Source organism: Pholis gunnellus (assembly GCF_910591455.1).
Source record: "Pholis gunnellus genome assembly, chromosome: 18".
In the NCBI taxonomy this organism is placed as follows: domain Eukaryota; kingdom Metazoa; phylum Chordata; class Actinopteri; order Perciformes; family Pholidae; genus Pholis; species Pholis gunnellus.
The window spans coordinates 13,014,287-13,028,284 of NC_136545.1; the positions used below are offsets into that span (position 1 = coordinate 13,014,287).

General features: G+C 41.6%; 1 protein-coding gene across 3 annotated transcripts in view; it reads right to left on the reverse strand.

Annotated features, from left to right (window-relative positions):
* Positions 1-13,998, reverse strand: part of LOC306710296 (mediator of RNA polymerase II transcription subunit 13-like) — a 70,295-nt gene that overhangs the window by 24,604 nt on the left and 31,693 nt on the right. For all 3 annotated transcript variants that reach the window (XM_079178737.1, XM_079178738.1, XM_079178736.1), the window contains exons 3-4: positions 4,446-4,530; positions 691-774 (exon numbers count right to left, since the gene is read on the reverse strand). In XM_079178737.1, coding sequence (XP_079034863.1) covers positions 691-774; positions 4,446-4,530 — 169 coding nt within the window. The remainder of the gene's footprint in view (positions 1-690; positions 775-4,445; positions 4,531-13,998) is intronic.

Sequence of the window (13,998 nt, forward strand, 5' to 3'; positions counted from 1 at the left end):
AATTTACGGCCATCTAGTTAAAAAAAACTACAACTATGAATAAAAGCAAGTTTTTAATTGTGTTTGCGCCCTCTAAGCGGTACACTAACAGATTTCTAAAATAAGGAATTTGACAGCTTAGTGATTTCCTGCTTGAATGCACTTAAGCACCGCGCAGTTAGAGATGTAAGGAATGTTGCGTCCTCACCAGCAGAAGAAGTTGAAGTGGGCAGACTATAATGACTGAAGCAACAAGCTGAGCAACTGTCATCACACCCACCCCTTTTTTTTTTTACTCTGTTTCAGTCTGTCTGACTGTCTCCCACATTGCCTACACATTTACACAGTGTGACACTGACACACACACACACACACACACACACACAACCACCCTATCTTCACCCAGAGAGACAGAGAGTGAGAGAGAGAGCTGTGAGAGCTCGGCACTCACCTCTCACTTTTTTTTTTAACAGCCTCACACCATGAGCCAGCCGTTGGAACATCAAGGAGAGGGGACTCGACAAATACTGAATCACATGAAAGCCATTCATGCTGCCTCGCTGTGTCACAACCGGCCACACACATTGGACCTCTGTAGTGTATATTTCTCACAGGCTAACATACATGAGACCTTGTGGCACACAAAACATGCTGAAGAAGAAGTCCAGTGACAAAATCTCAGTGAGGTTTGTGTGCAGCGAAAGTTCTTACCTGTTGCCCAGCAGCTTTTCTTCCAGTTCATGTGGCTTGAAGAACCACTTCCCGATCCTCACAAACCCCTTATCCATCAAACATCTGCAGCAGTAAAGAAGAAGAAGAAGAAGAAGAAGAAGAAGGAGAAGCCAACAGAGGAGAGGAAGACAGTTATTCATCAAACAAGGAAAAAGAGAGCCGGGAAATGGTTTAACATCTTGTATAATGCACCTCCACATATGAATCATGCAACAAGTAGTGTTCGTGAGAGGCTTAGAGAGGTTTTGATTCGACTCAATGGTGATTTTGTATGCTTCTGGTGGTGTTGTATAGGATTTCATTACAATACAGACTATTTATCAATGACAGCTTCCACAATATCAGGCCTTAAAGCCTTAGCTTATATGAGTAGAAACTGTTTCAACGTTGTTTTATATTTCGTCGACCTAAGATAAGTTCAATCACCTTTCGAAATCTTTTTATCCAGCGCAAAAAATAAGCCACAAGACGTGCAAAAAACAGAATCATTTCGACTTTAACTTTGGCTCTTTGCCTGTTATGGTTAGAATGGTTTTAGGATTTCACTTATTATTCAAAAACTGCAGCAGACCGTCCCTCTATAGCTCAGTGCATAGCGGTGTTGTAGTCAAGACCACCTAAACCAGAGCAAGTGATGATCAAGACCCGAGTGTATGAGACCCGAGACAACCAAGTCAATATACAAACAATCAACTTTAATGCCCCCATAGGGGAATTTGTCTTGGACTCAAATACTGCACACATGATATGAGACACAGCATATCGTCTTATCATTGTAGCTGCCTCCATAGTAGTACAAATAAAACAGACAAACAAAGCAACATGTACCAGAGCACATAACAACCACACATTACACAAACAATGATAAGAACAAGCAACATATTGCACGACCCCTCACATCACACCATGAAGCTATCGCTTGACCCCTGCAGCCTTAAGCCACATTATTTACATTTTTATTGGAGGTAGGCACAAATGAGTCAAGACCAGACCGGTGCGAGTCCCACACTTCATGACACACTGACGATAAAATGTGGGACATGCAAACCAGAGGCACTCCTCAAATGGATCTGAAAGATCCACATTCCCATGAAAAACACCCACAGAAGACAGATTCCTCTTCATTCACTTCTGTTATTGCCATATATACTGTATGTATGCGTGCATGTATAAGTGATGAAATGTCCTGATAAAATAATCAAAAAGGCAAACGCAGAGGTGAATTGTATGTGTGGGAATTTCCCTTTGTGTTGCATGAGCAATAACAGTAATGATGTTAATAAATAAATCAGGCAATGCAGTTTAGTGATGCCCCCGCAGTTGTGGTCTTAAAACAAAATCCCGAGTCCTCTTTCTCTGAGACAAGACCGAGTTAAAATGCGGATGTTTCCAAAACGACGTAGACCTTCAAAAAGTGTTCTCAAGACCCAGACCGAGCTTCAGAGCTATAATACTGGTGCAAAGGAAAAGGAAAGGTAATCTTCTGCTAATCTGCTTTGCCCCAAAGTGGTGTGCACTTTAACACATAGCTTTCCAAAACCCTTTCCTCTCGTCATATCAAAATGTGATCACATCAAACAGTCATGCTCCCTATTTGGCTATCCCACCATCTGTGCACTTCTTCACCTCACGTCGGCCTCCTTTCAGAGACAAAACTCAGCGCTCTAAGAACTTTGACTCGTCTCTGTGTGCAGGTGCCAGTGAATTCCCTGCTGGATCCTCTGACCCGCGTCAAGGAATTACAAAATGATTTTATGGACTCCTCTGCACTCAGCTGAGCTGAGCTATCCAAAGCTTTTAGCCTGCAGCTCTACCATCTTTGGTACAGTCTTATCGACCCCAAACAATTAATTTTAGAAGAACATTAACAAAGAAACTGTACTTAAATTGGATTGGTTACATCATGGCAGATACCCAGACCGCCTAATAAAAGGTCAGTGTGTCTGATATCAATTTGGTGTATCGGATCAATGTGCATGGTCACTTCACTGGAGCCCTTACAGAGAATATACTGTGAGGGTCAACAGTGCATTACATCCATGGAGCAACTACCGTGAGTAAATGCTGAAGCTAATGCCTCAAGATACAGCTCCTTCAAATACTGGCTCTAAAACATGATCTTGATTATACGATATTAGGCTCTTAAAGGCAACTTTAGCTTCTTCTATTGCATGTCTAGTTGTGTAGACTCATCTATCTTAAACCTGTCTTCATTTTTTTTTAGTCCACATTGAGGTCTCACAAAAATCTGCTACCAAAACGTTGACATATTACCACCACATGAAGTGGATATGGAGGACACATTTTATTTTACTTATCCAGCTGGCAAAAAGCTACATTTGCATCCATTTGGAGTTTCCTCTCTTCATAACTAATTAACTAATTAGTCTTAAGTTAATACGTTTTATTTTTTCACTGCTTGATTTATTGAATTATTCATGTTTTCTTTATTTGTAATTGTTTGCTTAAAACTATTAATTGAAGAAAAAAAAAATAGTTCTTAGTTTCTGTAAATAATGAAATATTAATAAAAACAGTCAGTGACAGAGGTCAATTTTGCCTGAACGATATGAAAGGGAAAGTGGAAATGATCCATCCTGTGTTGAAATAGTGAGCTATAAAAGGAGTTAGCTTCAAGGTAATAGGAAGGTTAATTCAACCTGCCCCCTATGATGATCACTGATGCTTAACTTAATAGAGAGCAAATATGTGCTGCTTCATTTAACAGATGGCTCTGACTCAGAAAGGAGAGCTTTGGGTACTTGAGCAAGTGATTCAGCGCTCAGATTATAATTTCATTAAGGTGAAGCTGCTGGGAGAAAACTAAAACTGCCTGTCAATACGACACAAAGTTCTTTTGTTTGGTGATTTTTGATTTTAATTCAAAAGGACATTCTTGTTCATTTCAGAGACAAAGGTTACTTTCGGAGTACAAATTGAATTACTGATGATGTTAATGTTGGATATTTATGTTTATTATGCTATAATAAAAACGTGAACAAATAACTAGCTAGTTCCTAAAGCCTTTTTGAGAATGTGAAAGAGTGCTAAATAAATTTGACTCATTAATCTTATTGATAATATTGTGCAAATGGGTGCTTTAGTCATCCCGAAGGAAAACTCACTTTCTACACATTATGATTGTCTCTCTGACTCAAACCTTTCCTGCACCAAAAACTACACCCTACCTTCAGCTATTGTAATTTTATTAAATTAGTGCAGACAGATATTTTTTTCCTTACTTTAACTTCCTTATTTAGCATGTATAAACTCTTTATTAACACTTATAGCACAAAATAAACCTTTGATAAATGTATTATATCACCCTATTATGCAGCTATACGCAGCTATAAAGACATTTAATGTGTTTGTTAATGTACAGCATTTGTCAACAACTGTAATTACTAGACATGTTTTATATCATTACCACTGTGTTTTCTTATATTGTCCCTCAATATCGGTTTATACAGCAGCCTCCACTTGTTGGTGCCCACAGGAGGCCTTGTAGCTTTTATTAATACATTAATACAAATGATATCGACTTACAACTACATCAAAGTGTGTTGTACACACATATATACATACTATTTATTAGATGCTGTTAACAAATGCTAAATGGAGCTGCAAAAACTTCATAATACTGCAAGTTATATACTCCATAAAATATTTTATATTCGATATAACAATGCCAGTTATGCAACTTGTATTTGTATTTTATGGCCATCGTTGTTTACCTTTCCAGCAGGTTGTGTATGGCCTTGAACAGGAGGGTCCTGCACTCGTAGGACAGCCCGCACTCCCAGAGTCCCTCCTCAGCCACTGAAAGAAAAGGATAACACAATCATGAAATTACAAATCCCACTATTTCATTATCTCGACAATAAAGAAAGTAATGGTATTTTCTGTGACAGCGAAACATCTGCAAGCACCAGCTTGAGGATAATAAACAACACATGATTCAGCGTTTAACTGCATGTGTTTATAGCCCACTCTGTCAAAACACGCTGCATGTGCTGATGAGAAAACCTGCACATCATATCAGAAATTACACTGGAGATGAAGTTGTGTGTGCGTGTGTGTGTGTGTGTGTGTGTGTGTGTGTGTGTCTGGGTCTGTGTGTGTGTCTGTGTGTCTGTGTGTGTGTGTGTTTGCAGAGGGTGCTTGGCTGTGCAGCTGTCAGGTTGGCTGCAGCGACAGCCCAGTCAAACCCCATGCAGTTGTCAGCAGCAGTTAGCTGGAGAGCGAGTGTGGCTGTATCTGTGCAGGCTGACACACATGCTTGCGTGCTCAGGTTTGTACATGCATACAGAGTTTTAACACAACCCCCTTTATTTTCGGCGAAATACAGACAGCTGGAGACAAAACGTGGTCAGCTGCACTTTGCCCGAGCTTTTGACATCTCCGCAGCCAGTTCACATGCGTCAGATGTGTTGTGAACAATTGAGCGCCCTCTTGATTTCTTTAACCCCCTCGACACCAACCCCCAATACCCTTGTCCCAAAAAGAACACACACGCACGCACGCACACACACACACACACACACACACACACACACACACAGCGGCCGGTTAACAGTGTTTCTCTTTGTTCTTTGCCATATACCTGCAGGGCTCCTGGAAGAACTGGAGGATTGTGGGTGGGTGTTGTGTTTGCTTATAGGGTGGTGGCAAACAAACCAAGCATCACAGAAATACACAAGAAAAAAGCAAAGAGAGACAGAGGCAGAGGCAGATCGCCTGGGGGATGGGTGGCATAAACCCCAGTAGAGGTTTTCTCTTTCTCTTCCCTCATTTGGTGTGTGTGGGTGTGTGTGTGTGTGTGTGTGTGTGTGTGTGATGGTGTGTGTGTGTGTGTCTTCCTTTCTCTGTTGCTTTGTTGATATTTTGCTCCTGTTTTTTCTCTTCTTCTTCTTCCTCTTCATACCAGAGTGAATGAAATTTCCTTACTCGCCAGAATTACCCAGTAACCATGGAAACGCTGGCGGTGAGAACATGGCGCCCTGGCATTCAATTTCAACACTGGTCCCTCCCGCCCCTCACCCACCTCCTTCTCCTCCTTCCTCTGTTCTATTGCTTCCAACACCCCTCCACCAGCACCGCTACCTCCCCCACCCTCCCTCCCTCTCTCCACCCACCCCTCATCTACTCCTGCTTCAGGGCTCAGACAGGAAGCTCGCTCTAGCCAGCTCCTCTACAGAGGAGAAAGATAGAGCGAGCACCACGAGCAGAATGCCAAGTCTCCAGCAAATCCAGCTCATTAGCTCTAACTGTCTCTGTATCTCTCTCTCGCTTCAAAATCCCACAACTTTTTTTCTTCTTCCCCCACTCTGCCAATCCTCCACAACCCATCTTCATTTACTCTCGTCATGGCCGACTCACGGCAGGCTCTTGACCCCGTGTGACTCCAAAACTGTCACTGACACCTCAAACCTCGCATCCTCCCAATACTCCCACCTATAAGTCAACAAAACTGAACCACACACACACACCGCAGAGAAATGGGCTTAAAGTAACTTTTCCCACATGTGCTCCCCTAATTCCTGCATGTGGGTTTGTAGCTCCTAACAGAGCAGGTACAACGTGTTTTACAAATCCCACCAGTGGTACTGCAGCCGCACATGCTTAGATGCCTAAGACAACATGCAATCCACATTAGATGCTCCTGTTTATATTGTCGCTGTCAAAGAGCCAGCTCACTGCACCATATCAACACAAAGTGTGACAAATCATTCTTGCAAGCAAACAAGGTCAGGCATCCACACAAGCGTGCGCGCACAACCTCACACAAACATTATTAATACAGAAAATGGAGTGTGAAATTAAACAATGATCTGACACATCAAAGAGTGATATTCTGTAGGGATGCATAAGGAACACCTTGAAGCTGTGGTGTCATCAGCAGTCAGTCAGTGACCATCATGTTTTGAGTTTTTACTGCCTGTTAATCAGGAGGAGGAACACAGATGGCCCATGGGAAAAGTGCGCTGTAGACACTAAATGCACAGCTAAGTGCAATAGGGCTTTAGAGCATCACGATCCATCATTCATCACAGTCTGAGCTACAGGGAACTGCATCATGCTTGAAAGATCTTAAAGGCGACTGGATGTAATCAGCCTCAATTAGATTAAACTGAAAGCTCATCATTTTTGTTTTTTACTGATTTTCACTGATAAAAAGCCAGCTTCTTCTTCTTCTTCTTCTTCTTCTTCTTCTTCTTCTTCTTCTTCTTCTTCTTCTTCTTCTTCTTCTTCTTCTTCTTCTTCTTCTTCTTCTTCTTCTTCTTCTTCTTCTTCTTCTTCTTCTTCTTCTTCTTCTTCTTCTTCTTCTTCTTCTTCTTCTTCTTCTTCTTCTTCTTCTTCTTCTTCTTCTTCTTCTTCTTCTTCTTCTTCTTCTTCTTCTTCTTCTTCTTCTTCTTCTTCTTCTTCTTCTTCTTCTTCTTCTTCTTCTTCTTCTTCTTCTTCTTCTTCTTCTTCTTCTTCTTCTTCTTCTTCTTCTTCTTCTTCTTTTCGTTAAAAAGAAAAATAAGTTCTTCCTGATTTTAAAAGTATTGATAGAAAGTGAAGAAAACATAAATGGACTGACTGATTATGCATCAGACTCCCGTTAAGTAAGTAAAAATACATATTTTATGAAAAATGGTATCAATAATAATAACAACAGTTAAGCAACAATGTGTGTTGCAAATATGTTAGTATTAATTTATTTTACTTTCACCAAAATAGACTACATTTTTTTAATGTATATTTATTAAAGTGTAAAAATTCTTTAACATTATGAGCCCTAATTAATCTGCAAAATGTCTTTATTGTGCCCACTGAATGTGGGAGCGCTCCAAAAATTAAAACTCCACACATAAAAATGTCTGGGGCTGATGTGCCGTGTTTATCCCAAACAGTCCAAAAAAACACAGAGTATGTACCGGTAAGTACGGTCACAGTGCGTTTGTGCTTTTGCAGCGTGTGTGAACGTTTGCCTCAGATCTCTGAACATGCCACATGGGGCATTAAAATTGTACCATTATATGCATCTCTCACTGCATGCAGCGTGTGTGACAACTGGTTCTCAAAGTGCCTTAGTGCACATGCAAGCTCTGTGCCTGACTTTGCATGTGCAAGTGCTGTATGTATATTTATATATGTGAGTGTACAGTGAGGTAACGTCCGGACAAATGCGTGTTTATTTCACCCAACCTTCCTTCCCCCATCCCCGTGCCTCAATGCTCTTAACTGCTGCGCCACCCCAAACACAAACAAGCAGTGATGGAACTGGGTCGCCACTACCACTTTCTGTCTTTCCACCTCTCTTTCTCTTTTTCTCATCTTTCCATCTTTTCTTAGTGTGTCCAACCCCGTCTCTCTCTCTCACTTTTGACAACTCTTCTCCGCTCTCTTTCGCATCCGGCGACTGTGTTGGTCTCACACCACTAGAGGGAGTGACCACTCACCGCTACAATATTGTGCTAACAAACACAAAGATGGTATTGATCTGAGAAGGAGAGAAGGCGGGAGTTGAGGTGTAACAACACTCCGTCTTGAACACGATGACCCTGCTTCACACATTTCCTTCCTTCCTTCCTCCCCTCTCTCTCTCTCTCTCTCATATTCATTCATTTGTCTTGGATCAATAGCACCAGCAGTATTGGCGTCCAGTGGTGTCTCTGCAGTGTGCAGGCTATGAACTATCAGTGGGCAATTCGTGTGTATGCGTGTGTGTGTGTGATTTCACACAAAACCCCACTGCCACTTAACTAATTAGCTACTCTGCTGCATGTCTGAGGAGAGGTTGGTCTGTCTTAGCTGTATGTGTGTGTGTGTGTGTATATATATGTGGTATTGGTGCATAGCAACATGCATTAGTATGCTTACGAGAGAGAGAGCGAGAGACAGAGACAGAGAGACACAGAGAGAGAGAGAGAGAGAGAGAGAGAGAGAGAGAGAGAGAGAGAAGGACGATGACGAGTCTGTGGAAGTGGGCGATGAGAGCAAAATGTATTTTCTGATAATTATGAAAACATTATCTCGGCATCATATCTTCCGAAAGGTTTTATCGATATTGATTAACAACGCTATCAAACTGCAGATTTTTAGGATTTAATTACAGATCAGTTCAATTGTTACCACCTTCCACCTTACTTGGCGATTCAGATTTTTCTGTATCTTCAGACACAGTTGCATTCTCCACATAAAGGGGAAATTCCCACCAAGGACAGGTATTTGTATAATATGAGCAAAACAGACTTCTAACAGGGCCAATTTCACACGCAACACTCACATGGACATCAGAATAACAACAGGAGAAGTGTGCAGAGGGACCCAAGAAGCCCAGGATATTACTTATAGCAGCTCACTGTCTTTGTTCAAGCTGTTAATACGGCAATAGTATGCTGTATTACTCTGGCACTGAGCCAGAGTTAATGCAGCTAGGCCAGCTGAGCCACACAGCCCTCAATACCAAACAGAAAATGTATATATTCTAAATTCACTCATGTAGAGACAGGGAATAAAAACATGTTGACGGTGCGGCTCCGTTTTCCACTGCAGGAAGTTTGGCTAGAAATCAGGATGTTACTCGGAGAACCTCTATTATTCAGGGATTTCACTACATTTCCACTTGACAAATCTGCTACCAATTTGGGTTCTTTGGCTGAAGTTGTAGCTTGAAATATGGCAGGCAAACATTTTTGATAATTCCTGTAGATCCCATACTTTTAAGCTCATCAGCGCTTGAGTCTTTTGGGTGAAAGGGGGACACATCATTGCACACATGAAGCTGTGGTGAAAGTTGAGTGAGGAAGAGCTTGTATAAGTTCCTTTCATTCACAATTTCTAAAACCGTCACATGCTGCACACAAATTGTCTATCTTCCTTCAGCCAACTAATTATGGGATGCTGCTCTTTGAATATCATTGTTGCTCAGGAGTCACAGTCTGCTAATGGACCATTCTAATAAACTGAAACACTAAAACACATACTTGAGCATCACCGTCTGTATTCTTTACACACACACACACAGAGGTAAAGAATATGTGCTCAAGAAATAAGGTGTGTAATATGCTTGTTGAAACATGTAACAGACTCTGAGATGGAAGGTTACAATGGGACATATATTTTCTTTCTTACTGTCTCACCTCATTTCAAACTGCTCTTCAGATCATGAAACAGCAAACACCCCAGTACATGTGACAGTCACTCACACATCCTCTTGCTCTAGTGACACCGTTTCCGAAACCTTTCCACGACACCGGTCTCTGCTATGCCTCCTAACACATCACCACCACATAACGCAGATGGCAGCAACGTGTGGAAACTCTGCAGACTTTGGAGTTGAACCGATTTCAAATCTTTTCAAATCGTTGGACTGGAAGCAAAATGACTCACACTGCCTTCATTTCAACCCAGACACAGATTAGATTTACACATTTTTGGTTGAAGTCTGGGATGTTGGCAGTCTGCTTATCGAATCCAGTTAGACCCCTCAGGTGCAGGCATTCAAACGTGAACTTTAACTGGCTCTCTTATCAAGTCATCTCACCTAATGATGGCGATCGTATTTCAATAAAGATGGAAAGTCTCGTCTTAGGAAAAGAAAATGGACTTGTTAGGTAAAAGCATTATGTTAAGGGAGGAAAAGACATTGAGAGCACAATCGTACTTTAAAACGCATACATTCCTTCGTGAGTAAATGTATGTAATAGCAAATAAGTTGAATGCACACAGGGCAGACACTAAGACCCAGAAAGCCCAGAAAGATGGACAGAACGAGGAGCAGTGACAGCGAGGAGGAGGAGGAGGAGGCGGCTCACAGAGAGTGAAGGGATGAGGGGAAAGTCTGGAATCAATTAGGTGACTGAGCTGTAGTTGCTTGCATAGTTGTGGGAGTGAGTCAGGCAGAGAGAGGCAAGAGAAGGGACCAGGGTGTGAATGTTGTGCCATGAGCGTATGTATCCATATAAACACAAGCACACAAAGGCAACAGGATATGCCCACTCATCGAGTATGTGACGTCATTTTACGTGTGAGCACCGAATCAATCTGCAATGTTTTTGATCTTCTCTTCCTCTCGCCGACAGCGCCAAAAGGAGTCAAGTTGCAGCCCAGAAAAGCCCCACCTCTCCTGAGCTCAGGTCAAAGTGGAGGGTAAGAACGGGTGGCTGGCACCGACCCAGGCCATGTCAGCGCAGCAGCGCTCAATATTCCACAACTTACACAACTTCCCCCTCGTTACTTCTTTGCACGCTGAATTCACAGCACTTAGTTTTATATCGCTGGCTCTGACGGTGGGGGAATTTGACTTGAATGAAGAAAAAAAAAAAAGGAGAACGCACAAACAGGAACTTTGTGAGCACATGTTGTAGAACGCTTACACCACGCCGAGGTTTGCAGAACAAATCTGAATTTTTCCGGACGCGACAATATGCACAGAGCATATATATCACGTCACAACTTTCAGTGGCACACATTGTGGTTTATTCACATGGCTTCTGCTACACAGCGCGTCACACTGCTGCCAGCGATGACCTGGTGTGAATATTAGGAGGCTAAAGCATCTCTGCTGCTGGCCTGCATTAGGCATACTGATGAGAAGAGGACAGAGAGAGAGAGATGAAACGTAAACTTGAGTTTTACTGTACGTGTGTCTGCTGCTTGTGTCAAACAGCAAGATTGACAGGGGATTGAAAAGACAGTACACACAAAGAGGCAGAAAGATAACGTATGAAGTGACTAGGTGTAATTCTCTGAGGAGTCAGCCTCTCCGTGTGCAAACAGGGATCTATTTCACAGACAAAGATGCACATTTTACACGCATTCGAAAGGGAAGCAATCATCATGGGCATGCAGGAAATAAAGAGGACAATAAATAATTGAAGCAACAAAGAAGAATCACTGAATGCATCATGTTAACGCAAGAAAACACCAGCTGCCCACGGCTCAAATTTTCTCCTCAAGCCAACAAGACAGGCAGCAGATATCACTGTAGGCCAAATTCAATATGTGGTGTTCCATTTTTTAGAGATTAAAAAGTTTCTTCTGTATATTTCCCAGATTTGTGAGCTTCTCATTTATTTTGGTAAACAGAAATGACACATCAGGCGCTTTAATCTATTTAGCATCTCACCAGTCAGTCCAGCGCTGAATTGGAGTAATACTGTGTGCGATTCATTAATAAGAGCATGTTGACAGTGTCATTAATAATTCACGGGGTATTTACTGTAAAAATGCAGAGGCGATGGTGTAATTAGGGTGACTAGAGAGGATCTAGCTGAGGCTTTAATACCAACATCAAGTGCAAAGGGAGAGTACTCTGTAATATAACCTGCTATTAAAATGCACGTGTGTGTGATTGTGTGCTTAGAGGTTTAGCTACATGGAGAGAGGGATACAAGGGGATAGGTAGTGTGAAAGAGAGGGAACAACTGAAATAGAAACAAAGTATAACAAAAATAGAAACAAAGAGAGAAGATAAGAGGTCTGAAAAGTCATGACAGCAAAGGTATGGAAATAAAAAACGGGCTCTGTATGATGCTGACAGTGAAAAAAAAGGAGTGTGTTGGTGCGTATGCATTGGCCTCTAACTAACCCTGGCAATCTAAAAAGAGACAACTGTGCAGAGAAAAGCCAACAGAATTATCCCACAACCTTACATAATGTGACACTCAGCTCATTCAACCCAGCGCGTACACACACACACACACACACACACACACACACACACACACACAGACACACATATTTGGGATGTTTGGGATGCTGCTGATGGATGGATGCTAAGTGCCAACTGTTTTCCCACAAGTCACTGGGAAATAAATAAATGAGTTGGACGAGGTGTCTGGACTGTTTCGAACACATTGTCATGAAAACACATTTAGTCTCTGTGGTCTGACATCATCACAACTTGCCTCTTGGATTTCTGCACAGAATTAAAAGTAAAATGAACTCGGGAGTATGAAAGAAACTAAACCCTGTAAGCATTCATTTCTCTGCTTGCAGATTGACTAAATATTGATCAAGACTAAAGATTTTATTCCTTTAAGTTGATGTGCAGGTGTTTGACAAGTGCCTGGACCCGAATTATTATGGGTGTATTTGTTGACCATGTCATCATCAAATAAGATAATTATAAGTCAAATGTGTTATTATTATATTCCTTTCACATTTTGAGTTTCATGGCTCTCAAACTGCACCATGAATTAATTATCTTGTCTACCGTTTCCTCTCATAATAAATCCTGTTTGTAAGAATAGACAGGAAGTAACAGCAACTGTTTGTTTCGGTTGACACAGCTGAATGTGGTGAGGATGACTTGCATTTACAGTTTGCTATTAATGTCGGCAGATGTTTCTGAACAGTGGTGGTCTGAGTGACGCTATTCCTCGGTCCATCTACACCTGGACTTTATGCTTCTCACTGGGAACATGTATTTCCCACCCACCTCTTCATGTTTTCGTAGGAACTGGAATAAGTGCATTAAGTCAAAATATCCCAACAACATTTTTCGATTGATGAAAATGGTGGCAGATGAAAACATCTGTGTGGACCATAGAAATGACATTTCTCAAACACGTGTCATATTTACGTCATGTTTTCCATCGTTTGGTAGATTTGACTAGCACTAGTGTCACCTCATTGTGCCCTCTTCTTCTGCAATAGTGTAATGGCACACGACTGGATAATTAAATACAGCAACTGCTTATCTCGATGCACCCATCTCCTAATATTTACACGACTGTAGCGACTGGAAACATGCATTAATTCGCATTTTCTCTTGCTGAATTCTTGGAAATTTTTATGAAATTTGCTGTAAATTTGAATGAAGACTTGGCTCATCAGAGAACCACAGCCAGACAACTGATCAACCACAACGCTGAGTCATATAGTAGCACTCTGAAGTGCAGAACATCCTTCTTCCTTTAGATGCTGACTGAAGATAAACTAAGTGTTAAATATAGGGATGAATAAACACACAGGATGTTCAGAGGAAAGCCAGTGACACTATTTCACAAAAATATGCCGGCAGAAAAGATTAAAAACCATCAAAAAGGAATAGACCTGAAACATTGACAGCTCCTCCTCTTTTCCTCCCACTTTCTCTTTGTATAAGTACTTTTATCTCCTTCTAAACAACCATGACATCGACCTGAGACTGAACTCTTCCCGTGCCTGTTCATACTGGGAAGCTATCCATGTGCTTAAAGGAAGGTGGACTCGCATCACTTTCTCTCTGGCAGTGTAACCACACGGCCTCAGCTCACACCAAAGCACCACATCAGGGGAGGTTATAGAGGAATG